Source organism: Tinamus guttatus, unplaced genomic scaffold (assembly GCF_059628265.1).
Source record: "Tinamus guttatus ecotype Peru unplaced genomic scaffold, ASM5962826v1 Tinamus_guttatus_pri_ptg000087l, whole genome shotgun sequence".
Lineage (NCBI taxonomy): Eukaryota > Metazoa > Chordata > Aves > Tinamiformes > Tinamidae > Tinamus > Tinamus guttatus.
This window is the reverse complement of record NW_028288621.1, coordinates 1,062,676-1,090,578: the sequence shown is the minus strand read 5'-3', so window position 1 is coordinate 1,090,578 and position 27,903 is coordinate 1,062,676. Positions and strand designations below refer to the sequence as shown.

The 27,903-nt window shown below is 45.5% G+C and overlaps 2 protein-coding genes across 2 annotated transcripts in view; one reads left to right on the top strand and one right to left on the bottom strand.

Moving 5' to 3' along the window:
* The window catches only part of LOC148595533 (adenylate cyclase type 10-like), a 253,341-nt gene that overhangs the window by 39,673 nt on the left and 185,765 nt on the right, over positions 1-27,903 (top strand).
* Positions 1,034-27,903, bottom strand: part of LOC148595542 (protein maestro-like) — a 30,013-nt gene continuing 3,143 nt past the window's right edge. Inside the window, exons 7-10 of the mRNA XM_088520369.1 lie at positions 2,388-2,502; positions 2,190-2,287; positions 1,400-1,473; positions 1,034-1,088 (exon numbers count right to left, since the gene is read on the bottom strand). Of these exons, the coding sequence (XP_088376495.1) occupies positions 1,034-1,088; positions 1,400-1,473; positions 2,190-2,287; positions 2,388-2,502 (342 nt within the window). The remainder of the gene's footprint in view (positions 1,089-1,399; positions 1,474-2,189; positions 2,288-2,387; positions 2,503-27,903) is intronic.

The window sequence follows — 27,903 nt, the reverse complement described above, 5'->3', positions numbered from 1 at the left end:
GCTAGGGCGAAGGGCTTGGCCTGAAGAGCTAGGGCTGGAAGGCTGAGGCCTATAGGGCTTAGGATCTTCCTTTCCATTTGGGCCCCCATCTTCTGCACCTGCAAAACCAAAAAACAGGTCAGTTAGCATGCGTGATCCTTTTTAATGTAAAGCCTAACAACCCCCCAGGGTGCATCAGCGGGACATCTCCCTCAACAGCCGCCTCTGCAGCCTCACCACTACTACTCACAGCCCCCGGCACACACTCTGCCTTCCTGCTCTAATGGGCAAAGGCCACCGGATTCCCAGAGGGCACCTGGGAACGGGGTAACCAAACGCCTTCAAAACCTCCCTGCTTAGAAAACCCCAGCTCAAGGACCCAGCTCCCTGCAGGCGCTGGAGACGATCAACACCTTGCAGAGCAGCCAGGACAGAGGGAAAAGCCCAGACTGAGGTTAAAAAAAAAAGATCTATTCCTTACCTTATTTCTAATGCTTAAACAATTCTAAATGCTATCTACAACCTGGAAAAGAAAAAAAAAATCATTGCACACAAAGTTAGACCAAACAACCTGCAACACCCGTCCATCCCCACAGCATCACAGCCAGCAGCACTCTACCTTCCTGCTCTAAGGGGCAAACACCACCAGATTTGCAGAGAGCACCCGTGAACGGGCTGACCAAGCGCCTCCGAAAACCGCCCTGCCTAGAAAACCCAGATCCAGGACCCAGCTCCGTGCAGACACGTTCAATATCAAAAGCAGCCAAAGCACAACTGCCCACCAAAGCCAACCATCATTCCTACTATATGAACCACCTGCTTCCAGCATTTGCTACATAAGAGTGTATTGGCATGGTGGGGAACACCCCAAAATGACAAACAAAGATCAATCAGTCAAACAAGCAAACAAAATCTTTAACCCCAACCTAAACCCTAACCCTAAACCCTAGTTCTTCAATGGTTTTTGCTCCAAGGCAAAAAGGATAATGATGCTGCTCGGTTCTTCTTGTCTGGGAAGAGGGATCACTCCTTTGCCAACCTGTGGTCCCGCTCATCACTCTCCAAAAATCCAGAGCACGTTGACTCCTGAGGCACCGAGACTGATGCGCCTGCAAAAAGAACACCACAGTCACAAACCAGCGGCAAGTTAAAGCTCCTGTTTACACCTCATCTTCCTTACAAGGAAAACTTCTTCATCTGCAGCTGGCACAAGACCAAGGAGAAACCTAAAACCTTTCCCGCGTGCTCACGCTCACCCAACTGACACAGTCCTACAGAAGGGCTGCCCTTACTTAAAACGCCAGCAGGATTTTAATCCCGTCACCGCCGTCCCACGGAGCAGCCTCACGGCACCTCAGCACCCAAAGCTGCTGCTCAGCTCTCGCCGGCAGCGCGAGGGGACCCACGGGGCGACACTTACCCGAGCATGCCCGATTCCCTGGTCTTGATGATGTAGAGGAACAGGAGCAACGCGTGGAGCAGGTTGTTTCTGCCCTGAATGCATGGGAAGAGAGAAGACTTTGGGAGCGACTGCAGGGACAAGCACTCACACCACTATCTTAGAGGGAATGTCTTATGCAAACCAACGGGCACATCCTGCCCTTAGCTTAGCCACAGCTGTACAGCTTTTCCTTCAAATCTTTTGGCAAGGTACGTATGCAGGGGGCGTGCACCATAATAGAAGAGGTTTAATAACCTGAGATGAGGAAAGACTATAATAGAAACCTCAAAAAAATGGTACAACAGCCTGGGGGATTGCCTCAATATTTACCTCTCACTTAGACAAGCATCAGAAAAAATGATTTTTGAGGAGTTTTTTTGATGGCAACCATCCTCAAATACTCAGGAGTTCTTATGGCATTTTTCTGAAATTGGCGACCAAGTCACAACCCAGGGCTCAAGAGAGTATGAAAACGTGCAGGAAAAATCTGGTAGCTTGGCATTGAGACGAGATGGTTCCCTCCACAAACTCCTAGAAGGAAGCCTCCGGCTTGTTGGCATTCAGGAATAACAGCTCACATCAGAGCTTACAGAAATTAGGGTCTTAGAAGAAGTCATGAGAAAATGCACAGGAAGCTGCTTTTGCACTGAGCCAGCCTACATCTAAATGTAGATGTGGCTAGTTACAATAAATAAATAGAACAAAAAACAAACCAAATCAGTTCTGCTGAACATTTCCTGTCAGCAGAACACACCTAACATGCTCCTACCTCCTGCACATTGTAGATGTGGCCATGGTAGATGACCTGGTAGTGCGGTGGGTTGATGCTGCTCTGGTAGATGCAGAAGAGCTTCTCATCCGTCAGGTCTGGGAATGAAGGTCAGAAAAGAAAAGAGGGATTTTAAGGGTGCCCATGGGATGCAAGGGGCAAAGAGCAGCTAAAGCAGCAGCCCAAGAATGCCAGTACCTGGTTCATGGGGTGTCTGGACGAAGTGCTGGGCAGTGAAGGTTTTGCCATCGGGATATTGGATGTTCCATGGCAGCCTGGAGTCCAGGTAGGTGCAGAAGATGTGCATAAAGATCTGTGCAAACAAACCCAAAATTCACTTGAATGCCGTCAGAAAGACCGAGGAACCAAAGGCTACAACGCAGCAGCAACTCTCTTGCCATAATCTCAGGCATGAGAACAAACACAGGACACAGTCAACCACATGACTGATTTCATGCTAGTTTAATTGGTTTAATGCCTTCTTTCTTTCTTTCTTTCTTTCTTTTTTTTTTTTTTCAATGCTGGTTTTCCTTCAAATACAGGCTAAGAGGGACAGTGTAAAGATTGTTTTTCACTCCCTGGCTTATTCTGCAGTCTCTCTTTTAACTATTTCAGGTGAATTATCTCAGGCTGCTGCCCTCACAGTTACCTGTGGGACATCTCACAGGAGTCTAAAGAAGAGGCTGCCCCCAGACTAACACACACAAGGTCATTTTTGTGATCTGCACCACGTCCAGGCCCCTTTGCATTATTCAAAACTGCGATTCTGAGGATAAGCGAGGCAAAGAGGATTTGGACTTCTTGCAGCCACCCACAAATGCCTCATGCTGGAAGACGAGCAGCTTTAGGAAGTTTTACCAAGGCATCTTTGAAAACTTACAGTGGAGTCGGTGGGCAAGTCAGCTCCCCACTGCCGGCCTCTGAAATCCCCTCCTCTGCCCCAGCGGAAGCTTCCCTGGGACAGCTCTGGAAACAACAACACCTATTCAGGTACTGGCGGTGGAAGCTGCAAGAAAGACCTATTTTGCACTAGCTTTGGGAACCCCACACCTCCGTGTGCATTGCCAGGGCACCACATTCACTGGAAGGAACAACTGAACTCATTAAATGCTTGTATATATTATATATACTCAAGGGTTTACAAGGGAAGTTTTATTCCTAATTAACAAACGGATTGAATAGGACACTTCTTGCCCCGCTCTGATTGAAATGAGAAATAAAACCTTCTAAAACCAGTCCCGGGCCCACACCACAACATTGCTACGAGCAGAGAAAGCTGTCAAAACACCCAGCGCTGCTCCTTGCAAAGCAGCTCTCTGCCCTGCTGGGACTGCAGCCCGAGCGTCTCCACTAACGGGGCATGTGGCACCACCAGTGCTTGACCCAGCTCAGCGAAACGCTCCCGAGTCTCCAAGGGGAGACTGTTTCAGTTTGCGGCCGTTTCCTCTCGCTCTGTCGGTGCCACCTCTGGGCAGAGGCCGCCCCCTCCCCCCGCCGCCCCCCGCGCCCCAGGAGCGGCGCCGCCACGTGGGGGGAGGGGGTGCGCGCATGCGCAGTGCGCTCTGCCGCGCTCGCTGCTGCCCCCGCGTGTCGGGGCGGAGGCGCTGCAGGAGCGGGGCGCGTGCGCAGTGTCGGGATCTGGGAGCTGCTGCCTTTGTAGAGGTGTTGATTGAGCAGACATTGGAAACGGAGCAATGTATTAGCTGGTAAAGTGTCTTTCGTGGACGTGTTCATGTTCATTTGTGATTCCCAAATGCCGAGGACGGAAGCGTGTCCGAAGAGGATGTCCTGTGTGCAGCGGGTGGGAGCGTTTCTGCCGTTGCCGTTGCCCTGGGCTCAGTGCGGGCTCAGGGCCGACCTGTGGGCAGCCCCAGCGGAGCGGAGTGAGCTCGGCCGTGGGGCCACAAAAGTGGCCACCAAAGTAAGTTTGCTCCAGCAGAGAACGGGGCCGACACAGATCCGAGCAGCAGCTCCGTGGTCAACAGGGCTGTTTTTTCCCAGTACAAACTGGGAAAACCTGTAACGGCTTTGGTGGTGTAAGACTTTTGGAGGGGAAAAATTCTTTGGAAGGGAAATGATTTTGGCAGAGGAAAAAAAGAAATGGGGGGGTGGGTGGGAAATTTTTTGAGAGGATAAAATATTTGGAGGGCAAAAAATGGAAAGGAGACATTAGGGGGGAACATTTTTTTTGGAAGCAGTATTTTTTGAGGGAATTTTTGAAGTGGGAATGGGAAAATCGTTTGGGGAAAATTTTTTGGGGGGTGTTTGGAGATAATTATTTTGGGAAGAGAGGGAAGTTATTTGGGGGAAACATTTTGGTGGGGATTTTTTTTTTCCCTGAGAATTGGGTCTAAGAAAAAGCTCCTGATGATTGGCCATATAAAGACAATATAAATAATATAGGCTATATAGATAATATTTTGAAGCAAAGCTAGTCTTTTAGAGATGATGTTTTCTTTAGCTTTGTTTCGTATTCCCAACATCTAAAGCAGGCTCGCCTTAAGTGTATATAGCAAAAAAAAATTGGATAAATATATAACTCTCCTTAAATATTATTGGTATGTACTAGCCAAATGTCTGAATCTGGGTTTTTTTTTTTTTTCCTTTTGGCATCACTGTTGTCAAAGAGAAACCAGTAACTGCTGTTCTTCTTCTTGTGGCCCAAATAAAAATAAAAGCTTTCTCATGGTTCTTTCTTGCAGTAGTAAGGTAGGTTTATGTTCTTGCTGAAATGAGTGGAATTGTTGGAATGAGTGTCCAGGCAGTGAAATTAAGGAGGAGACCCAAATGTATGATCTGCTGAAATGAGGGCTGGGGGGCAGCATTGCTCTGGGGAGCAAGTAGATAATATTTTCAACCTGTGGAGTTAGTGGAAGAAGTTCCATATCTTTTTCCTTGAATTACTAAATCCCATGTCTTAGAAATTCTAATTAAAAAAAAGGTAATGAAGTTTGGATATCCGTCAGTGTTGTTTAAGGGTTTCCTTTAGTAGGTCCAGATATTATTTTGAAAGAAAAGGTAGAAAAAATACCAATGTTTTCTCTTGCAAAGCTGGCACAAGCTGCAACATTTAAATAGCCATGTTGAGGGTGTTAGTAATCTTAGTGCCTTGAGTCACTTTGTTTCTCCTTTACAGAGCTCCTATATCCACCAGTAAAGTCTGCTGGGAGGATCCGTCGGGGAGATTTCCTACAGAAGGATGAGGGCAGACGGCTTTGGGAACGGGAGGAATGCGCCGTTGTGGCCTGCTCAGTGCCAGGACGCAGCTGGGTCCTTCGCTAGCGGCGTTTTCATTTCCGCATGTCCCAGTCTGAGCTGCTTCTGCTGATGCCAAAAGCAGTGGTGCAGGTGGAGCGCCGCCAGCTCAGCAGGGCCGGTGAAGCAAAGAGCAGGAGAGAGCAGGTGAGAGCCGGGCCCGGCTCGGTGGGGGTCAGGCCCAGCCCACGGGGAGGTGGTTCTTCCAGGGCTGCAGTGGGCATGGGAGGCAGGGGCTCCCCTGAGAGTGGGCCAAAGACTGGGATGTGTTAATTTTGGAGAATCTCTTGGTGAAAGTCATCTCTGTTTTCCTGTTAAGGTAAGGTGTAAAATGGGTGCATGCTTTGGGAAGAGCTCCTGTTAGTGTATTTGGTGATGGGGCTTAATTTCCCTGCCTAGCCGAGGCGTCCGGCCTTGGGGAATTCTGTGTGCGTGGGCGAGCTGAGCTCAGCACTTAGTGCCCAGCGTGGCCTGCAGCGGTGCCGGCAAGCTGGAGTTAACGCTCCACTTCCCCAGATTTCCTAGATTAGGCCTAGATCTGCTGTAATGCAGGACTCTTCCCTTTTCTTAATGGGCAGTCTTGACCTCCGATCAGCCTTGGAAGCTGAGCCAACACTCGCTTGCCCTGGTGCGAGAGTCAAAATCCCAAAAACGTAACCTGCAGAGCCAGCTAGAGGAGAAACACGAGGGCAGGGAAAAAGCAAAGAAGGAGGCAAGCAAAAATGGACATTTTCAGTACGTGCTCTCTCAGGCTTCTCAGAAGCTATTTTCAGGCATCATTCCTGTAATTTATCAGCTTCACACCTTTTGCACAGGGTTTATTTATTTATTTATTTAAAGCCATCCTATTCTCGAAGATCCCTATAGACCAATCTTGTCAATCTATGGTGGCAGCGAGCTAAGCTAGAGATCAAGCCAAGGCAAGGTGAGAGCTGCCTGTTTCCTTCACTATCCTTTTTTTCTTATTTGCCTTGGTCATATAAGTGAAAAACCAAGAAATGGGGTAATTTGCCAGTTTAATGTAGCAGTAATATACCAGTAGGAGTCTATAAGACTGCCAAGAAAGATTTTTAATGTTCAAATTATTCTACAGTTTAAACAGGCAAACTCAAATGATGTTTTACTTTTTAGTAAAATATATTCAAACAATGCATATAGAAGCTACAGAGAGAAGATGCAGATATTCTGCATGGTACACAAATGCTTGGACATACCTTAAAGATAAAGATGACATGACAGCTCCAACTGGCATTCAGAGATTGCACAGTTGGACATTCAGCATCACTAGGTGCTATGTCCCATGCCATGCACAATAGCAGCATGATACACATTATTTATTGTGCTCTTATATGGTTCCATTTTCAAAAAATGCAGAATGTGCATCTTATTCTCAGTTGTTTTTAAGAATATTTCTGTTAAATTTTCTTTTTTTTTTTTTTTTTTTGACTTCTGGATTGAAGAGGTGTCCATCTCCATGCCAGGAGCCCTGGGCGCAGGTGGCAGCAGCATCTCGGGGCAGGGAGAGGCCGGAGGGGCCGGGGAGCCTCAGCACGGGCCAGCTGCAGGTGAAAGGAAGGTGAATCTCATATATATATATATATACATATATATATATATATATATAGTGTGTGTGTGTGTGTAATTGTTAGGGGTAGCATCGCTGTCCCGTCCCCATGAGTCTGAGATTGGAGCAGTTCCCCCACGTCTGTCAGCAGGGAGCAGAGTTTGGGAGGGCCCAGACCCACCACCCCTGGCCTTTAATGAATTGGCCCGGAATTAAAGATTTAGGAGGGAAAAAAACCCTACAAATCCAAAAAACTTTGCTGTTTACACCTACTGAGAGCTGAGAGGACCTCCTCAGTTAATACGCACTCACACAGGGTCAGTTTTAGCATTTAGCTTAGGGTTTAGTTTTAGCTCCTACCCTGCGTCCTTCCTGCAGTGCTGTGTTTCTACTTGCTGTTTTTAGCAGGATTATGGGATTTTGAGGTCAGACACCCAACTCTGCTACTGTTCCTAGGGGTAGGAAAAAAAAAAAAAAAGATGACTTGTAGGAAGTGGCACCCCCCAGTAGCATCACATGAGGGAAGACCACTGATATTTACTCACTTATACGCATACACTTTTAAAACACCATAGTTACAGTCTCTTGCTGAGAGCGGCAGCACAAAAAAGGTAGAACCAAAGCTTTGAAGAGCCAAAGTTTTATCAGAAGATTGTTTCTGGGTCTGCCTTTCCCACCCCGTCCCTTCTTTTTCAGTGTAAGAAGTTTCCCTGTTACCACAGAATGAGCCAACAGCAACTACCTGGTGAAAGGTGCATTTAAGATGTCAGGATTTCAACATCATCTTCAAGGGATAAGCAATGCATTTTTACTTCTGTATTTTTTTCCCTCTCCTCTCCCTGGAGGTGCAAGGAAAATTTCCTGGTGCCCACTGGAGCAAGCATGTCCGGGATGGGGCTTTCACACACCAAGCACTAACAGGCAAGAATTCTGTTCACATGACTTGCAGGCATCTACTTTAGAAATCTGGACGTTTTAGTTTCCATGTTTAAGTGAAGCCTGGACAAAACTTGCAAGAAAACAATTGAGATATAGTCTCGGTAATAGGCTTTTTTTTTTTTTTTTTTTTTTGTCTAAGATCCAGACAGACCAATCTCGTCAATCTTTGGCAACAACCAGCTAAGTTGGAGATCAAGCCGCCAAGGCAAGGTGAGAGCTTCCTGTGTTCTTCACTATACATTTTTCTTGTTTGCCTTAGTTATGAAACTGATAAACCAAGAAGAGGGTGAAGTTTCATATGAGGTATTTAATATACCAGTAAGAAGAAAGAATTTTAATGTTCAAATTATTCTGCAATTAAAACAGACAAGCTCAAATAATGTTTTACTTTTTATTAAAACATATTCAAACAATATAAAATATATATATGTTTTATATAAATCTATACATATAAAACAAGTATATCAATCTGTTTTATATATGGATGTATATAAAATATATATATGGATATAAAATATATCCATATTTATATAGTATATGTGTTTAGAAGTACTCTTGATTGAACTATATACAGCTAACAGAACAGAATGCAATTAAAATATTATTTTTAATAAAGTAGAAATGAAGTGTTCTGAAGAGCACATTATGAAGCACTGTGGAGGTTTCTAATTATTTTCTTCATTTCCTGATAATAAAATATATATATCAATAAGCACAAATAGAAGTTTAAGAACCTGATAGTTTATTTCTTCACACAAAGTTAAAGAATCTGTAAATATATCCAAATGTTGGTGATATTTAGCAAGAACATGTACTAAAAGCATCACAATGCTTCTATATTATCTGCAGTTTCAGATACATCCCTATGTGTCCAGAAGAGTAGAGGATACAGAGCCTGGAGCAACAGTTGTTTCAGCAGGTAGGAAGAGATCCTTCCTGAGAAACAACAACTAAAAGCTGAGAAAATTACTGAGCATTCACAAAGTAACTAAATTACCTTTGCTACTTGCCCAGTGCACTCAGAAGAAGAGAGAATTGTACTTAAAGCTAAAAGAAAAGGTAGAAAAAAAAAAGATCCAGGCACATTTAATGTGAGCATTCCAATTTTAAGTTGCAGAAGCCCGCAAGTCCTGGATAACATAAATATTTTCCTTTCTCAAGCTAGTATGTGGCATTACAGGAGATGAGAAGGGAACGTTTTTCAGGCATGCCCTCCCTGAATCCAGAATATCCTCATTCCTGCACAGTGAGAACAGAGTGTCCATTCTGACTCTTAATCTGATGTGAAAGAAGAGACTGTGAGATACCAGTGCCTAAGCAAAGAGGCTCCCTCTTTTCAAGGTGAACTGCAGAGGGACCAAGAATTGTATCTGTTCTCACACACAAGCGCACAGGGACGAGTGGCCTCATGACTCTTTGGATCTGAGGACTCGATTTCCAACATACCTAAACCAAATCAACACTGGGATTTCCTGCCTTGGGTGGTGGGTGCCTCCTGAAGACATTTGCTGACTGCTGACAACTCCTAAATCCTCTTTTACAGGGAAAGGACAGAGAACCTGAATAATTCCTCTAAAACCTGCCCAGGCAGAAACCTCCCTTTATATCAAATTGGAGACACTTGAACATCGAAGTTCAGAAGAGATGATTGGGAAACTAAAGAAAAATCTCCAACTCTTCTTATGCTTTATAATTATTTTAAAGCTGTTGAAGAAAAGAAGGACTTAAGTATTCCCGTGTTTGCCTACTTGTAGGGGGAGAAAGAGTAAGTAAGAGACTGAGAAGAGAACGCTCCTTACATGGTCCCCCCCATCCCTAAGGAGAAAAAGAAAGAGAGAGAGAGAAAAAGGAAAAAAAAAGAGCAAGAAAAGCTTTCCACAGCCTCCAAGGTTAATTGCTTTGAAGGAGTTGTGCGGGTGGAACCATTGTCTTCAAGTCCAATCTTTTTTTTCTCCTGCTGAAACTGCAAATCATGATGCCAAATTTGACAATGGTTTTGGAATATGGATAAATGTCTTCCATACGAAAATGACTAAGTCTTATGACAACTAAGCACTAAAGCAATTAATATGAAATAAGCATGATATCCAGAGTGCATGCAGACTGTGTAACAGTGATAGAATACTATATATAACCATTAGAAAAATATATATAAAATTGACCATAAAGAGTTTAGTTTTGTCATAATTGTTCCAGTGCTGGTAAATGCACTGGCTGAAGAGAGCATATATTTTTTCCAGGTAAAAGATGTTGAAGTTCCTTGTTAGCTTAGTGACACCATCCAGCAGATGCCGAAAACAAAATGGAGACAACACAAGTTTAAAATAGCATGAGACCTTCTGGAAAAGCTCTTTAAGTCTTCAGGAGCTAAACAATGACATCACAGCACAACTGACTGCCAACACTGTTCAGGAGCTGTGCGTGGAGTGAGGCTGTCGGACCCACAGACAGCAACCAGGCAAGTAGAAATAGTGCCCACAACTGCCCATCAACCTCTGCTTCCCTCACAGCAGCGAGGGGAGAGAGTTCCCCACTTTGTTCTCAAGAACACTGAGAACAGACATACCACAAGCTTGCTGTAATCCCTCACAACTGGGGCATCTGGCTCTTCAGGAATTCCCACAGCTTTCTCCATGTTCATCCGTTGCTGCTGTTCTGCCTGAGAACATCCCGCTGGACTCTCACAACGCATGTAAGTTTCTGGAATGAAAACACTTTCTTAGATGATGAATTCTGTTTGTCTGGCACATGGCTATCCATCAGCTATCCCACAAGGGGCATCCAATCTTTCTCTGCAGTTCCCTGTTATTTGTTCACTGAGAAATACTTGGCTTCTACTTTCTCCTCCATAAAAATTAGGAACCAAGATAAAAAAGCAGTAGGAGTGAAAAGCCCAGGATTGAGAGGAGAAAAAAAGCAATAGTCATACGTTGCCATTATAGCAGGGCATACTTAAGGAAATTGAATGTTAAGAAAACGCATCTCCCATTTGAAGCAAGCATTAGGATGTAAGTCATCTCTGCTAGATTATGACTAAATGTACACAGGTTACAGCTTCTTATTCTAAGCTGCTCGTTATTGGAAAGATGCACGTGCAATAAAAGAAAGCAAATGATCGTTGGTTTGCAAGGAGATCATAGAATCATAGAATCCTTAAGGTTGGAAGGGACCTCCAGGGATCATCTAGTCCAACCCCCCTGCACACGCAGGGTCACCCAGAGCACGTGGCACAGGGCTGCGTCCAGGCGGCCCTTGGAGATCTCCAGAGACGGAGACTCCACAGCCTCTCCGGGCAGCCTGTTCCCGTGCTCCGTCACCCTCACTGTTAAGAAAATTTTCCTTAAGTTCCTGTTTAATGTTTGATGCTTTAGTTTCTGGCCGTTTCCTCTAGTTCTGTCAGTGGCCACTACTGAAAAGAGGCCACCACCATCCTCCTCACTGCCTCCCTTGAGGTAGTTTCACACACATACAAATGTAAATGCAGTGTTAAGAACTCCTATTTTCAGTGTGCCAGGTCAAAGCACAATAAATGATCCTCTTGTCTTTTATGCCTAATGCTTTGAGGAGCAAAGGCTTTATGAGCATTTTCAGAGCACTCACCTTTTTTAGTCCTCTCTCAGTATAGATTAGCGTAGATCTGCTCATACCCTCTTTGGCAGAGGCAAGATTACCCCTCATAGTCTTATTCTCTAGTCATTGTCTATGTAAAAGAGGTATCAGCTGCCACGATGGGAAAGTACCACTGAGGTGGATACAAGACCAAAATTCAGGAGAAAACCAGAACATAGTCCAAAACAAGTGTCTGAGTGTTAAGAAGTCCTTAAAACAATTTAGGCAAGAACAACTAATTAAGTTAAACATGGCGGAGCATTTATTTGAAAAGTACATAGCACAGAGTAAAATAAGTGCTAGATACAATATCCCACCTTGCTCATCTAACAAGATAAACCATATTTTTTCCCATGTATTATTCTGTTTGTGAGCCCCAAATGTCGGTGACGTCTCCTCTGAGCCTGAAATGGATGGGATGAAATAAGTAAAATTTCCCAATAGCTGCTCCCATCTTCAACCTTGTGATCTTTGAAAAAACAAAAAGCAACAATAGTGACTCCAACCCTAAGCTGAGATACTGGAACTAGTCTTTCTTTTCTTGGCATATGCTGTGAAGTTTGTCTGTGATATAAGTGAAGGGAAAAATTTTCACAAGCTTACAGTGCATCTCTCCCATTTCACCTTCTATCTCCGTCGTAATTCCAGAATAATTTTCCTGGGTTGGCCACTCAATGCTTTGACAATATTTTGGCAGAATTGCACTGAGGGCTGAGAAAAACAGGATTTTTAGGGGTTGGAAAAGTAAGGCATTCTTCAGAAAGGTGACAGCAGATGTAAAAAGCCACTGGCGTGAGGTCTCATAGCGGTAAGAGAGGCCATAGAAGACGATGAAAAATGATGATAGCCCCATGACAACAATAATGAATGTCCAGGAGAAGGAGGCACATCTCCGGCATAAAACTGAGTCTGATGGCTTGCGACAGAGCAGGGGGACAGTGCTTTGTATTTTCTTCTGCCTCTGAAAGTTGTCCCCTTCTGGTGTCTTAGGAGGTTCATCCTGGTGATACTTTAATGAGGCAGTTATGAGCATGTGTAGGGGAATGGTGATGAAAGCCCTTTCAGCTGCTAATGTTATTGATCTGCAAAAGCTTGTGGGTGCTGGGGATTCTTCCCTTTTGTCAACATTAAAGAATATAAAGTTGACAAGCAGCTCTAGGAGCAGTGTGGCCAAAGCGCATGATAATCTTTGGAGCCTGCTGAAGGTGCCGGTGCCAGTGTGAGCAAAAACTGAGAACCACAGGTGACCATCTCTGAGGTTTGCTGCAAGCTTAATCCAAAAATAGTCAATTCTGCTGAGCCGTGCATTTGGGTTCATGGCAAAGAATGTCCTTTTGACGAAAAAGATAGGTAAGTTGTGAAAGGAGAGTCCTTCTGGATGTGCTGCCACCTGTGTTAGAAAATGTGCAGGCTTTTAATGCTGAAAAGGCTTTGAGGTCTAGGCAGTCCTATGAGTAAGTGAAACATTAGGGAATAGTCTTTGGATTTTTCCTGTTTCCTGAGATACTGCTGAGAGCGCTCTTAAAGACTTCCTGGAATACCTTTGCCACCGCTAATTGCAGTGTTGGGTGAAGAGTCCATCTAGCACCCACATGGTCAAATGTCTGCTTTTAATATTGGAGCAGTTTGAGAATAGTAGAGAGTCTGACATCTCAATCAGTGTTTTGTATCTTGTTAAGAAGGTGCGTCCGCCTGATGCTATATTGCATTTTATCTTGATGGGATGTGCATGTTCTTCCTTTACTTAAGGACTGTGCACAGGTCGGGTGGGCAGTTACTAGCTGGCTTAAATGCAGGCGCTTTGTGGATTTATCTGTCAGATTATGGGGCCTGTGTGCTACCTGTGGTCTTGATTTCATCTTGTTTTGCTGTGTCACTACTTGTGAAGAGGTGACTAGGCCAACATTGCATTGTATTGCATTCAGGATGGTTCTGGGCTTACAAGGTTCATAACCTGGGGAAATCTTCTGCCTTCTAAAGTGTGTCTGCCCTTCCACCACTGCTAACTCTATTTAATTGATTCTCCTGTATGATTGTTACTCCATAAGGGTTTTAGATGGCTCTTCACATTTTCCTCCCAGCTTTTTCTTGCTCCTTTTTTTAACCACGGTGGAAGCACACCTAAAGGTAAAAAATGAGAAAAAAGTGACAGCTCGTGAAATGAAGGGCCTTGTGTATGAACAGCTGCATACATTCTTTAAATTTCTTATCAGCCAAAAGATTAGAAAAAAGCTATTTTTAGATGAGAATCTTCAGGAAAGAAGGCTTCAGCAAGGCCTGTGCATGCGTGCATGCACAGATGTCCCTTGTTCTTCCAGCAATATGGGAGTCTTTTAAGCAATTTCATCCAGATGTAAGCAGAAGCTGGTGGACTCCCAGATGTGACCTTCATGCAAGGCTTGTGAATTAAAGTGGCTGTCTGAGAAGAGAAGGGGAAACCTCAGAAGCCATCTGCCACATGGCTACTAATGCCAGCCATTAGTAGGGAGCAAAAAAATAATAAAAATAATAAAAAATCTCTCTTTCAGAGAGCTATGCTAAATACTCCAACTGCAGGGCAAACGTCCAGCCAGTCAACTCTTTCTACTCAACACTGGAAAATCTACCACCAGACATAAACTGCAGAACCCCTAGAATGTAAGTTCTTCCACTTGCCAGCTTGCCTTAAAGAAGCCAGGATCTCCATCATCCTACTAAGCTAACTTTTACCCGAAAATAGAGTTTATCTTTTCCTCTTTTGGCTTGCTTACTTTTGAGCTTGACTTGCTTGTGCGAATGAAAAGAAGTTCAGCATCATCTGCTTTCTAGCAATTGTCTTTCTCTGTTACAGTATGCAACCTGGACCAATAAGGAGACTCTAGGATTTATGGAGGGATGTCTCTCCAAGTTAAAAGCAGCAGATCCAAGTTTTACTGAGTGTAACCTTTACTTCTTCAGCGTGATTCTACTGGATGATGCCTTAAAGCCTGGGACTCCTTTCACCTACATGCCATGGCTAATGGTTTGGAGCTGCTTGGCACTGCAAGTTGAGCGCGGCTCCACAAAGAGCTGGACAGTGCAGTGAGAAAGATGATGAGGCAGGCAAAATCACAGGCAGCGACTAAGCGGGAGAAGCTGCATGTATCTGCACTGGATATGCTTGCCAATGGGTAAGTGACTGGCCGTCCGGGGAAAGGTGGTTTGATCAGTGTATTTGCTATCACTGCGTACAACCTCAGGATGTATGGCATGTGCTGTTGTGCTGGCACCTTTCGTGCTGTTGGAAAGTCTGGAGATTGTAGGAAGCACAGATGGAAGCACTGGGCAGTTGTAGTACGGCCTGAGATTATTGAGATGTAGCGAAGGGTCAAGATGACCTCTAGACAGTTGCTCTTGAATCTCCAGCCCATATCTGGCCCGTATCCGGCCCGTGGGCCATAGTTTGAGGACCCCTGGTGTATAGTTTAAAGCTATTGTAGCTTTTGACAGCTGTTTTAATTCCACTTACTAATTTACATGCAGTTCTGCTGGAGCTGGGCTGGCAGGTTTCAGCAGCAGGAGCCCAGCTCTGCAAACGCCTTCCCCCAGGCACTGAGGCGCACGGCTGCTCTGGGCAAGACCTCAGCTGGAGCTTCATAGCAAAGTGCAAAGTTACAGCACAGAGACACCCTAAAAGGGAGGAATAAAAAAAGGAGTATCCCCAGCTGCCTCTGGGTAACAAAGGGAGGACTTTACTTCAAAAAGTGCTTAATAGTGCTCTCCTCCCCCAATACCGAAACTGAGGAAAACCATATGCCAGTGATAAACAGCTTTTGAAGCCTCTCTTGGACTCAAGGTGACCAACCCATGTCTTTCCTGAGTTTGCTGCATGCAGAGGGTTTATACGGCTCATCACAGAAAAAGAAATCCATGAGCTCCCCTCGCAAAACACCCTGAGCATTAGCTCAGGAGCATAAGCACTCCATAGGAAACTAAATCACTGAAATGAATAAAATAAAACAAAACAAAAACAAATTTAAAAACCCACTATTTTTTTTTGCCTCAGATATCACTTTCTCATTAATATTAAGCTAAGTCCAGTCCACCAGCCCTGAATATATTTAATCAAATAGAGTGTTATTGAAGATGTTTCTGGCATGCTGCATGACATCCCAGAGGTGTGAGTGCAATGCAGGGTACTGATAACCTCTGTCAACTACTGTTCATCCTCTGGCTGAATAGCTGACATCATTTATACGGGCGTTGTGCTCATATATAGCACATAAGAGTCATTTCCATTGTTGTAGCTGAATTATAGATAAGCAGTGAAAGGGAATAATAACCTTATAATAATAGAAGATGTGACAAATCTATTGTGGAAAGTCGTTCAGTTACTCTAGCAAGGAGCACAGTTCAAAGCCTGTCTAGAATAGGCTTCCACCTTCTTAATAAATATTCAGAAACTTCTTAAATCTTCAGGAACATAATATTGAACATCTGACATAAAAAAATCAGTTCAGATTCCTAAATGTTTTTTATTACATTTAATCAGAAGATTTCATAATATTTTGTAACAAGCAGGATCTTTGCCAGAAGACACAGAACTCCCTCAGCTAGAGAAGTCATAGGTTGACTGCAAGTCCATGAAATAAACACAAGGCCAATTATGATTCAAATGTAGTATAAGTTATTTTCTATTCAGTGAGGAAGAAATGATTTTCCCAGCAGTGTTACTTGCATTATAATGATGATTGCATGTAAGCCAAGTTAAGAAAATGATGGAAAAACAAATTAGATGGGCTGCAGAGGGGTGGCTTATCTTGACTGCTCACTTTGAAGGCACAGTTTGGAAAACATAATATACAGGACCAGGAGCCGGGATATTTGAAGCCTCTACTCTCCTTCCTTCCTCCTGATATTTCATATTAAAATTTCTAAACAGAAATAAACATTTCCAGCAAAGATAAACACAAGGCAGCACGTCTTGCCATTCTAAGGACGTTTGCTTAATTAAAAGCAATGATAGCTTTGGTTTTAATTATCTTCTGGCAAAGATAATTAAGGAGGTATAAATGATATAAGAACTTACCTTTGTCTGATATTCTCATTTTTATATGCAGCTGTTTATGAGTCATACGAGAAAAAAAAAATTACCAAGGCTCCTTGCTTTTTATTAGGGGACCCTTCAGTACTGATGACCAAGTGCTAAGGCAATGCAAAAAAAAAAACACAAGGCCCCATATTATGGCACAATCTGATGGAAATCAGTAGGAATTCTTCCACCAATTTCCAGCATGCATTGTGTAAACTTTTTACTGCATGCATAAGCCTGAATAATGGGAACAGAGGTGAACCAATCAGTGACGTAATGATAGTCTCCTTATGCAGAGACGGAACTGTCCTGATCAGAGCTTTTAACCAAAAAAGATGAGCTGGCCTCACATTCTTGGACTACATCCACAATCAGCAAATGTTCTGTACATTAAGTCCTGCATGTCTTATCTAGCTGATAGAATTCACTACAAGAGACTTAGTTAACTATGTTTGGTTTTGCTTTGAGCCAGTAAAAATGACAGTCAGCGTTACCACCAAAACTGAAACGTCATTGCAAAAGGTTTCACATGAACCCTTCCAGAAGCAGGATTTGAAACACTCATGTGTTTCCAAGATTAGTCTTACTTGGCAAAAGGTCACTTAAGTTTCAGAGCTGTGTTGGCCTTGCAAGGAATAAGAGACTGCACAATTTTTTTAGTTCATTGCTATGTTGAAAAAGTATGCCATTAATTTACAGCCCTTGAGCTGTAGGGTTAGACGTAGTGCTTGGTATTTCAGCACTTTTGTTTATTACCTTTTAGCCCTCAACCATTTTTCTTTAAGGTAACATCAATATCTGTTCTTGCAAACAGATCATTTGAATATTAGGCATGACACTGGCTATTCTCTCTCCTTTCTCAGAATAAGGCATGCTTTGCAGCAATGAAAAAAAATGAGCATTTGCTCAGAGTTTGACAGTTGTAAAGGATGTTTATCTCCTAGGGCTTTGTTTACTGGATTGCAGTTTTTAAAAGATCATTTTATGCTGCAAAAGTAACGGTCTACATAACCGCTCTTATTGTGCCTTAAGGCAATATTCAAGGCACATATATTGAGTTGTAGAAGAGGAAATAATATGCAATGAAAGTACAGAAAGACCCAACTAACTTTGTGCATGCGTTTTGACTTTTCACACACCTCCTTTACCCCAGGGTAATCCTCTGCATCACACACACGCTTCCTCTGCTCTCCACTTAATTCAGTGAATCTGTGATCATGCGCACTCACAGTAACTACTGGGCCAGGGAGGACTGGGAGGTGGGTATGGAGTGCATCATTTTCCTGCCTGAAAGTCATTCCTTAGATGGAGTCTGCAAGAAGAGACAGCGCTGATGGGCACAAGGTCTTTTTGGGAAGCAAAGCATTTGGAGACACATCCATGCTGCCTTTCCCTGCAAGACCAGGACACCAGAGTCCATCATCGCCAGGCAAAGGCCGCAACCTGCACATGGGCTTGGCCATGACGGATCTTAGGTGCTGCTGGGGATTTGCTGCCAGAGCTGCCTTGGGCTTCTCCTTGCAGTGCTGGGCAGTGTTGGTGTTTGGGTGATGACAGTGTCAGCACAGCACAGGGGCACCACTAGGCCCAGGGGTGTTGCCGGGACGTCAGCATCACACAACATTCCAAGCCCTCGGGTGGCACCAGAGTCAGGGATGTTGCCATGACGTCGGCATCACATCAGAACCCCTGCCGTGTGGCCCAGGGCTGTTGCTGTGACACCACTATTGCATCACAATCCCAGGCCCGTTATAAAGGTGGTGCTGGGGTGGCCTTGGGTCACTTTGCCCGTTTGCGAACAGGCAAAGACTTGACCTTGTGGTCAAGGAGTGAGGCTGCGGGGTAAGAGCCACTCCAGGGCCCCCTCTCCAGCCTCCCTTTGCTCAGTGACCTCCCAAGGGCCCCCAGCTGCTGCCTGGTGCCAGGGAGGGCACATGGAGTGAGTACAGGGTGCCCTTCTCTTCCCAGATATCCTCTCGTCGGCCTTGAGCTGATTTTATTATTGGATTTTACTCCGCTGCGGACGCCAGGCGCGAGGGTGAGCCCAGAGCAGAGGGGCTGGGGCCAGGAGCGGGTGCAGTGGGTGGGAAGGCAGCTGCTGGGCAGGGCTGTGGTGCCGCTGCCCAACCTGGGGCTGGGCTTGCGGGTCACTGCTGGGGCCACTAACATGAGCTGGGCCATGTTTTCCTCTCCAAACAGGCCTTGGGTGAAGAGCTTGGCGCCGGCCGCACGCGAGGCCCTGTCACCTCGGTGACATGGACTCTCGCGTGCGAGCCGCGTGCCAGCTTGTGGCCCTGAGCCTCGTGCTCCTTACCATCCTGGGCCTCCCCTCGGCCTGCCGCGTCCTGGCGTCTTTTTGGATGGCCATGATGTTCATCCCTGGAGGTGAGCGGCCCTGTCCTGAGCGTAGCCATTTTAGTGGCTCCTGGCCAGCACCCCGGCTGCCAGCGCCCACCCCTCTGCTGGCTGGGGTTGCGCAGGGGCTGCCCCACGGCGCTGACGGCCTCTTGCCTCCTCTCCCACAGTCTCCGTGTTCCCCTTTGAGCTCCCGGAGGAGCCTGCTGGGAGGGGGCTGGAAGGGTAAGTGGAGCCCGGCCCTGCCGGGGCTGCCCTGCGGCGCTGGCTTGGTCCCATGCGCAGGAGCAGGGTGGACCAGGAGGTCAAGAGTTGGGCCGGGTTCCCTCGGACCCGCCAGCGCTAAGGCCTCCTGCTGGGGACACTGGGCAGCCCTGGGCCCCCTCCTGACCTGCCTTCTCCCTCCCAGGTGCCCAGGCACGGGCGGCGGGGTGACCGGGGAGCCTCCTGGCCCTTCCCCACCTCGCCGCCGTGTACAGTTGGGGGCCAGCCAGGTGGTGTTCCTGGGGCCGGGCAAGGAACTCCTTGACTTCATCCCCAGGGAGCCCCACCTGGATTGGCCCCCAACTGCGGTGCGCAAATCCATCCTGCAGCGCCTCTGGGCACCCATCCTGGTGGTGGAGACCAGCCCATCTGGGTCTCCACCCCAGCCCGAGCCTTCCAGCAGCTCCGGGAGCGAGGAGCCCTCCACTGTCCCAGCGCCGCAGCGCTGGGAAACGGTGGACTCCAGGGACACGGAGGCTCCCTCCCCTCCTGCAGCCGGCTCCAGCTGGCGAGCGGCGCTTCGCTCCCTGCTCTGCCCCGGCTGCTCCTGCAGGGGCTGGCGGGCGCTGGGCAGGGGGCTCCGCCGCCGCGTCGCCGCCCTGAGGAGGAGGAGAGGGCGCAGGGACCGCCGGGCCGCCCATGACACCAGGGAGACGCTGTGAAGCACAGCCCCTGTACAGAGGCTGTGCTGAGCAGCACCCACCGGCCCGGCGCCCCTGTCCCCCTGGGGTGAACATCTGTGCCCCGCAACAGGGTACCTGAGGCCCTTGTCATCTGGGAGAGGCGCAGCCCATCAGTGCCTCTCCCTGGGCCTCTTGGTGCCCTGTCCCCTTGGGCGGTGCAAAAAACATCTGTGCACCGCAACAGGGTACCTGAGGCCTGTGTCATCTGGGAGAGGCGCAGCCCATCAGTGCCTCTCCCTGGGCCTTTTGGTGCCTTGTCCCCTTGGGCGGTGCAAAAAACATCTGTGCACCACGATGGAGAACACGAGGCCCTCGTCATCAGGGAGAGGTGCAGGACACCAGTGCCTCTCCCTGGGCCTCTCCTCTGCCCACAAAACTTCTCACCTTCGCCAGACAGCCAGGCAGGGAGCACCAGCACAGAGCCACAGGAAGCCCCCCTGCTCCTGGCCCTGCCAACAGTGACCCCTCCCTGCACACGGGCTCCCATAACAACGATCCTCGGCCACCTCAGGAAGCGTGGGCGAGACGAGCAGCCAGAAGATGGCCTGAGAAGTGACCAAACAGCCAAGCTCAGAGTTGAGCTCAGGACACAGCGACCTGGGGGAGGCCTGGAGCTCGTGGGGGCCTCCCCGGCTCCTCCTGGCCTTGGTCCTGTTGAAGTTGATGGAGCTGCCAGGCCAGGAGGAGCCGCTGCGGGACACCGGAGAGCTCAGCGCGGGGCAGAGACACCGCTAACAAGCCCCACGCTGAGCCCGGTGTCCTTCTCACTGGGGCTCAGTGCAGTAAATGTGCAATAAAGTCTTGTGTGCTGTGTAGCAGGAGTCGAGTGATTCTTCTTCCCCAATCTCACCCTCCCCTTGATCTCAACAGTTGCACAGACAGGGGACACTGGGATGGAGTGGCAGGAAGGCCCCCATTGCTCCTGGCCCTGCTCATGGCAGCAGTGATGCCTCCCTGAGCACTCTGCCCCGCACTGCCTGCGCAGATGCTCTGGCTGCAGGACCAGCTCCTGCCAGGCAAGGCACCGCCATTGGCAACAGCAGGCCCAGCAGCCTCACCTGCAGCCCCGCAGAAGCCCCGGGGCACCCGGCGGCTCCGTGGGCATGCCAGCTCCAGCCTGGGAAGAAGGAGCTCAGAGTAGTGACACGCATCCACAAGGGGAAACCATGCTTAACCACTCTTGAGAGCCCTCCATGATGTCTGTGTAGATGAGGGGAGGGCAGAGCATGTGGTCTACCTCGTCTTCTGCAACACTTTGGACACTATCTCCTTTACTTGGCAGAAAGGCAGAGCTAAGGGTTGTACTCGTGGGCACAAGGTTTAGATGGATTTTGTGGGCAGAGGAGAGGCACTGATGTTCTGCTGGGCTTTATACTAGCAAAGAAAGACTGGCTGGAGATTTGAAGGTGAGATTGCTGAAGGCCAGTCTTGCCAGGGAAGACAGAGGCAAAAAAGGCACTAAGCATCTCGTCCCTTCCCAAGTCCTTTGTCACTATCTCCCCTTTCCCATCTAGCAGAGGGCCTGATATTTCCTAGTCCACTTCTACCCTGCTTCCTTCCAGAGCTGAGCTGAACTTGGAGGCAACCATCCACAGACAAGAATCAGAACAGGAAGGAGCAGCTCCAATCAGATCAATGATGGATTTAGGGGCTTCAGCTCTGTGGGTGAGGAGGCAGGTAAGAGCTGTTCTCCCAGCAGGAGCCTCCCAAAACTCCATCTCCAAGACTGCAAGTGCGGGGCTGCAGTACAGAAAAAAGCATTAGACTGAATGTGCCAAATTAATTGGGAAGCATGCTGTTAGGCAGGCCAACAAGAGAAGCATGGCTGTTGGCATCTGCTACAGCAGCAACCAAAACATAACTATGCTGAAAAAGGATTTTCCAAGTGACAGAACTCAATGCCATGAAAGCTCCCATAGTGATGGGAGCAATACTTTATGAGGAAGATGAAATTTAAGTGTCCATACAGTCTAGATATACTTTCCTCAGAGTGCCTTATGAAAAAGAGGGAATATCATGTCAAAGACTAAGACTTCTGAGACTTGCAGACTTTTAGAATCTGAAACACACACAAACATATGGAGTCTGCACCAAACATTCAGCACTTCTACGCAACAGAAGCTGAAGCCTAAGCTGGTATTCATGAACGTACAATATCAGAATAAGGTACTTTACAGAAATGTAGAAATTCCTTTGTATGACTGTAGAGACACTAGTAAAGCACTGCTGAAAAAAAAAATAGCAGCTTCCCATCCCCCCAAAGCAAAGGTTAACAAGAGTTCTGTGGAAGGCAGAAAGTCTTCAAGGACACACTCCTGTCTCTTTGAAGAACCCCTTGCCTTATTCCCTGTTTTACCTGATAACCACCACTTTCAGCTTGGAGGACATTAAACAGATGAATCTACACCTAGAACCAAGGACGTGTCCTGTCAGCCTAAAACAAATAAAAAGATCAAAATCTTTCAAAGCCTTGAACAAAGAGCCAGCTCCCTGCTCTCTAGTGCACTAGAGCATCTCTTCCAGACCACATTCACATCTCTGACGGACAAGCGAAGCAAGTATAAGTTGCTGCTGCTCTTCCCTACCCCTGAAGCTACATGTCTGTCCCTGCTAGACCAGGGCAGTGCCACCTCTTCGACTGACTCTTTGTGGAGATACAGATCCTCACGTTGAGCTTGTGCAGCATTTCTGTAAAGCACTGTGCAAATGTACTCTGTGATGAATCAACTCAACCCAAATTCTGCACTTTAAGCCCACACACTACACAAATACCACCAACATTATGTGGCAGTAAAACCATGCAAGTGATGAAAGCCAAAAGAGTAGTATTTGCTATATGTATACACTGTTACACTGTATTTAAAAAAAATAAATAAAAGAAAAAAGGAGACCTATAGATATATCATTCACATAGCTTTGAAGGAATGGATATAACTATGGGGACACACACAGATAATAGCTAAATTTGTAAAGGGTTTAAATATTCACCTCAGCTGAGTGTAACACTACTGTAAAATACTGTTCTCCTAATAAAGTATCAGAAACTAATACAAGAGCAGAAATGAACACAGTGCAAAAGGTGACGATGAAGGGGTACCGCATCAATAAAGATATGGTATATGGAAATGGTATATGCATGGAAATGGTATATGCATCACTTCAGAATCACAAAATAGTAGAGCTATGATTTTGTACTGTATTAGTTAGGGGATTCAAAAGAGCAGGCTTGAATTGTGTGCTGCTGAGCACAAAGCTTCTCTGTGATCAGAAATGGTTATTGGAAAGGAATATAAATGTGCAAGAGTTTCCCCTCCCAGCCCAATCTCTCTTTGTTCTTTTGAACATGAAATATATTCCCATAGGAGTATGATCTGGTGAATCAGGCCCTCACCTACGACACTGATTTGTGACCCTGTACTCTTGAAAAATTGCTTGTCCATTCCATCCCATAAATGAGACTTTTGTGAAATGCATTAATATGTTTACCTACATACCAGGAATGTTACAAGATTTGCTAATACTTTAGAAAAGCTTTGATATTCCTAAGAAAACTGAAAGTTTTCCCAATGGTTTATTAAAAAAAGTCTCCCTATTAATTTAAACAAATATGTATTTTATTTGTGCTTTCAGCAACCATTTTATTCTTCTCTGAAGTGGTTTCCTGTCTACTGCAACAGCATACAGCCCTGAATCTGCACATATGGATACCTGCACATATGAATCTGTACAGATGGATAGTTTGACACCTCTGATCCATCCCACTGGAACTCAATGGAGTTCCTTGGGTGGGCAATTGGGATATGCATGTTTGTGGAATCAAACCCCAGATTTTATTGTGCGCTTTTACCTCACAGGGGCCACTAACACTGACTTTGGGGAACTGAAAAATGAGGTTTGGGCTTCATCTGCCATGGCATCAATATACTGCAGAGAGGAAATTATAGCCCCAGGGCTGTGGATACAGCGAGTTTTGCCCAAATCAGTAATTCCACCTAGATAGAGTTGTTGCTCTGACAGGGCATTTCTTGTTTTGCTATCATTTTCTGACATGGTCTGTGCTTCTTTTCTGACACTCCAACAGCCAAAAGAAAGAATCAAAACAGAATTTCCACTGCAGTTCTATGCACCAAAGATGACTTCAAGGACAAAGCAGATTTTTAGTGTCAACTCTCTGCCCTCACCTAAAATAATGTTTTGGTTTTTTTTCACAGCCTCTTTTTTATACCCTGTTTGTTCAGAAATTTTCATATGTCTATGAATAACCCTGCTGGAAGAAAGACTCTTTAAAATCAATCATTTCCCCGTAGCTATCAAGAAGGAAATAATGGACTTGGCTCATCAGTGCTCCATTTCCACAGGACAGGAGAGCCTGGAGATGGCAGAGAAATCAGCCCAGACAGTGTTTCACTGCTGGAGCTGCTTTTGCTCTTACCAGGATGAGGATCTGCAGGTGGCAAGTGCTCCCTGTCAAATATTGGGCTCTTTAACAAATATCTTTTCCTGAACATGCCTACTGAACACCTGAAGGCAGTATGCTAATATATTTATATCATAGAGTGACACAAGTGAAAAAAATAAATCAAAGCTTAGCCTGAAGCCTGATGCTGGAAACTCTTGAGAAAACAACAACATGCTTTCTCTTCCTGTCTTCACAAAGTTATTCTGGTTCCTTATTAAACACTATTACTTTAAATACCTAGATGTGCTGACCAGCATTTCAAAGCATATTCCCTCCATATTCCACCCTCCACAAACTCTCTAGGGGAAGAATACGAAGTGTTCTGGTTCCAGAGAAACTTCATGATTTTTCAGTCTTCCACACCTTATGCAAGTAACCTGAATTTAAACACAATTACAACATGAGGATGTTGTAATGTACTTCCAATGGCAAGCAGCCATCAGCAACCTCCAACAGTATTTGAGTGCAGAGATCAGCACAAAGATTTAGATCCAGGCAATTGTGGCCAAACACTGAGATCGATCTCAGGCACTTAGACATGTATTTAGTAAAAGCAGAGAGAAAAGAGAATCTTGTCTCAAATTTTAAACACACAGAACCATGGATCAACACGATCTCCAGAAAGTTAAAAGGTAAAGTATCTGATCTGAAAGTTCCTCCTGAGATTGTCACTCCTCAGAGCAGAATCTTCTGGTATCAAGGCAGACCAATGTTTGCTTCTAATTTTATACCCCTGTTCAGATTTGGATTCAAAACTAGTGCCACTTAATTAAAAGTGTTATGAACTTTGGATGCTATAAGAGAATCATGTCATTCCTGTGCCAGAGTGAAACCTAATATTCAACAAAGCATAGAAAACATTTTTTTTTTCTCCCACTACATGTTTGTTCATACAATGTCTTTGGAAAAGCCCTGAAGATGCACAGATTAGTTAATACTAGATGACTATATTTGGACAAGAAATTGAATCTGAAATCATATCCTCAGCTACATTAACTGAAATTTTATGTCAGCAAGAATATTACCAGGGCAGTAGTCACGCAATAGCCTTTCCAGGCGTACTATCATAAAATGCTGACTGGCAACTGCTAGCATTGGAGGACAGGTAAGAGTGAATGCAAGGCCAAAACTTCAGCTTGCAGCTCACCCAGCTGAGCAGGTTCATGTTTGAGATCTAGCCTGCCCTGTCTAGAACAAGTTTTGAGAACGCTACAAGGAAACCATAGCTAGCATGCACAATGATACAGCTTCAGAAAGCTCCAAATCTATGAAAATGTCCTTATATAAACAACTAGTTCATACTTGGTTAGTTTGAAGCCTGTTTTCACTTCACTCCAACATCTCTCTCTCTGCATATAATAACAGTCTGTAAATTATTCTCTAGTTAAAAAGAAGCAAATACATGGAATGACCTGATAATGCACTGGGAGATAAGTGTGCTTGCCTTGCAGGGTGAGCCCATGGAAACACATCAGGGTGTCCGGAGGAAAACATCATGTGAAGCAAACAAATTGCAGATTTTTCTAACTGAGACCCCAGAAGTCAAGGAAACTGCACCTGAATAAAGAGAGCAGCTGGGCTCCTTATTGCAGCTCATGTAAGACAATTAGAATAAATCATTTTCTATACTCACATGTGAAATTCAGGCTTGACTCTGACCTATAATTTCAAAAGCGCTCCACTTTTATGATTTAAATTTGACTCCTAATAAGAGCAGTCTAATCGAACTACAGGCTCTACCTGGTTTTTGAGGGAGGTGTAAGCTTTATTCTCCTATACTTCAGTGCTGATATGGCTTTGCTAAGGGCTAGATATAAGAAATTAACGGATTAAGTATCATTCCTAAAATGTCATTTATAGATCTTAGTGAGGGGTTGAAAGTGTGTTCATGTTCAGTATAGGTAAATGGAGAATGGGGGAACTGTTCTGCTTTCACATCTCTTAAGAGTACAGCAGCTTGTCCTTCCTTGGTGGATAGCTGGCAGTGCAGGGATTTCTGCAGATACCTTAAGAAAAAATGAAGAGCTGCAAATGCCCCGATCAAGGAAAGAATTACAAGGATTGATGGGAACTTTAGGATACTGGAGAAGCACCTACCTGGATATTCCATCATTGCCCGTCCATTATATTCACTCTTAAGGAAAGGCAAAGCCTGGAAGTGGGAATTAGAACACAAAGAGGTAGTGAATACTCCAACAGAAGAAATAGAAAAAAATCAGTCACTGGGACCAGAACACCCCCATGACCCTCTTATAGCTGAATGGGGTTGCACTGAACATGCCACTTACTGTAAGTTACAGCAAGTAACTTACTGTTACTAAGTTACAGTAACTTACTGTTACTTACTGTAACTTACTTAGAGGCTAGCCCTTATGGAACAAGAAGAAATTTATTGTTTAGCTTGACTGCATTTAAAGAAAGGGAACTACAACATTCTGAATGGGAGAAAAATGACTTTTATCCTTAGTCTGAGCAGTTAAACAGGTTGAGAAAACACATCAAGGACAACCTGTGCAAACTAGAGGACCGTTTAATTTACTAGAAGGAGTCCTAAAGGGGACTGCTCCCCCAGAAGGAATTGCACCAAACCCCACTACCACCTGATATCCTGTTAGATATGCCTATCTAACAGGAGTTGCAGAAAATATGCAGCTAACGGAAGGGCATACTAAGGTTCCCAAATCACAGATGCCTGTAAAAACAGATCCATTAGCATTGGAAGAACCTCTTAAACCTTCAGCAATTCTTAGTGTACCATCCATCATTGAAGGAACACCAACAGAAAACATGTGGTTTAGAGATGCTTCAGCAAAAAGGGTAAATGGTAAATGACTATAAAAGACTGTTTCATTAAATATTACCACTGGTGAAGAAGTAATAGAAGAAGGTGAAGGCAGTGCACAAGTTACCCATGAGTCAGCAATGTGCCCTCATGGCCAAGAAGGCCAATGGGCCTCCTCACAGGAGTGGAAGGGGTCTCTGGCTTGCTTACAGCAACTAAGTGTAGGAAAGCCAAGGGGCGGAGTATGGTGCAAGGACTATTGTTTTGGTTCTCACATCTACCTACTCCTGTTATTATCCAGAGTGATAACGGCTCATATTTCTCATGTAAAAATAGCAAGATTGGGCAAAGCAAGAAGGAATTCAGTTGGTATTCCACACCCCAAACTATCCCCAATCAAATGGGATAGTAGAAAGAGCTATTGGCTTGTTAAAAAAGAGCCTCAACCCACACAAGGCTCAACGGGACAGCCAACTTCCCAAAGTACTCCCTCAATTAAATAATCATTGTGGGCCTGCTGGAAGGCCTGTAAGCCCAGCATTCTTCGTGAAAGCTGAGCTTAGTGCTCAACCTACAGGTAAAAGAGGATGTCCAACAACATTACAGCTGGAGAGCCTGTGATGGTCAATTTAACATCCATCGGTGCTGTGCCTAGGACTCTAAGTAAAGCTCGTGGCCCACTTGCCTGGGAAGCTGCTGATAGCAGTGGTGCAAAACAGAGAATTAAGGCACGATGGATTTTTCCTTCTTTTTG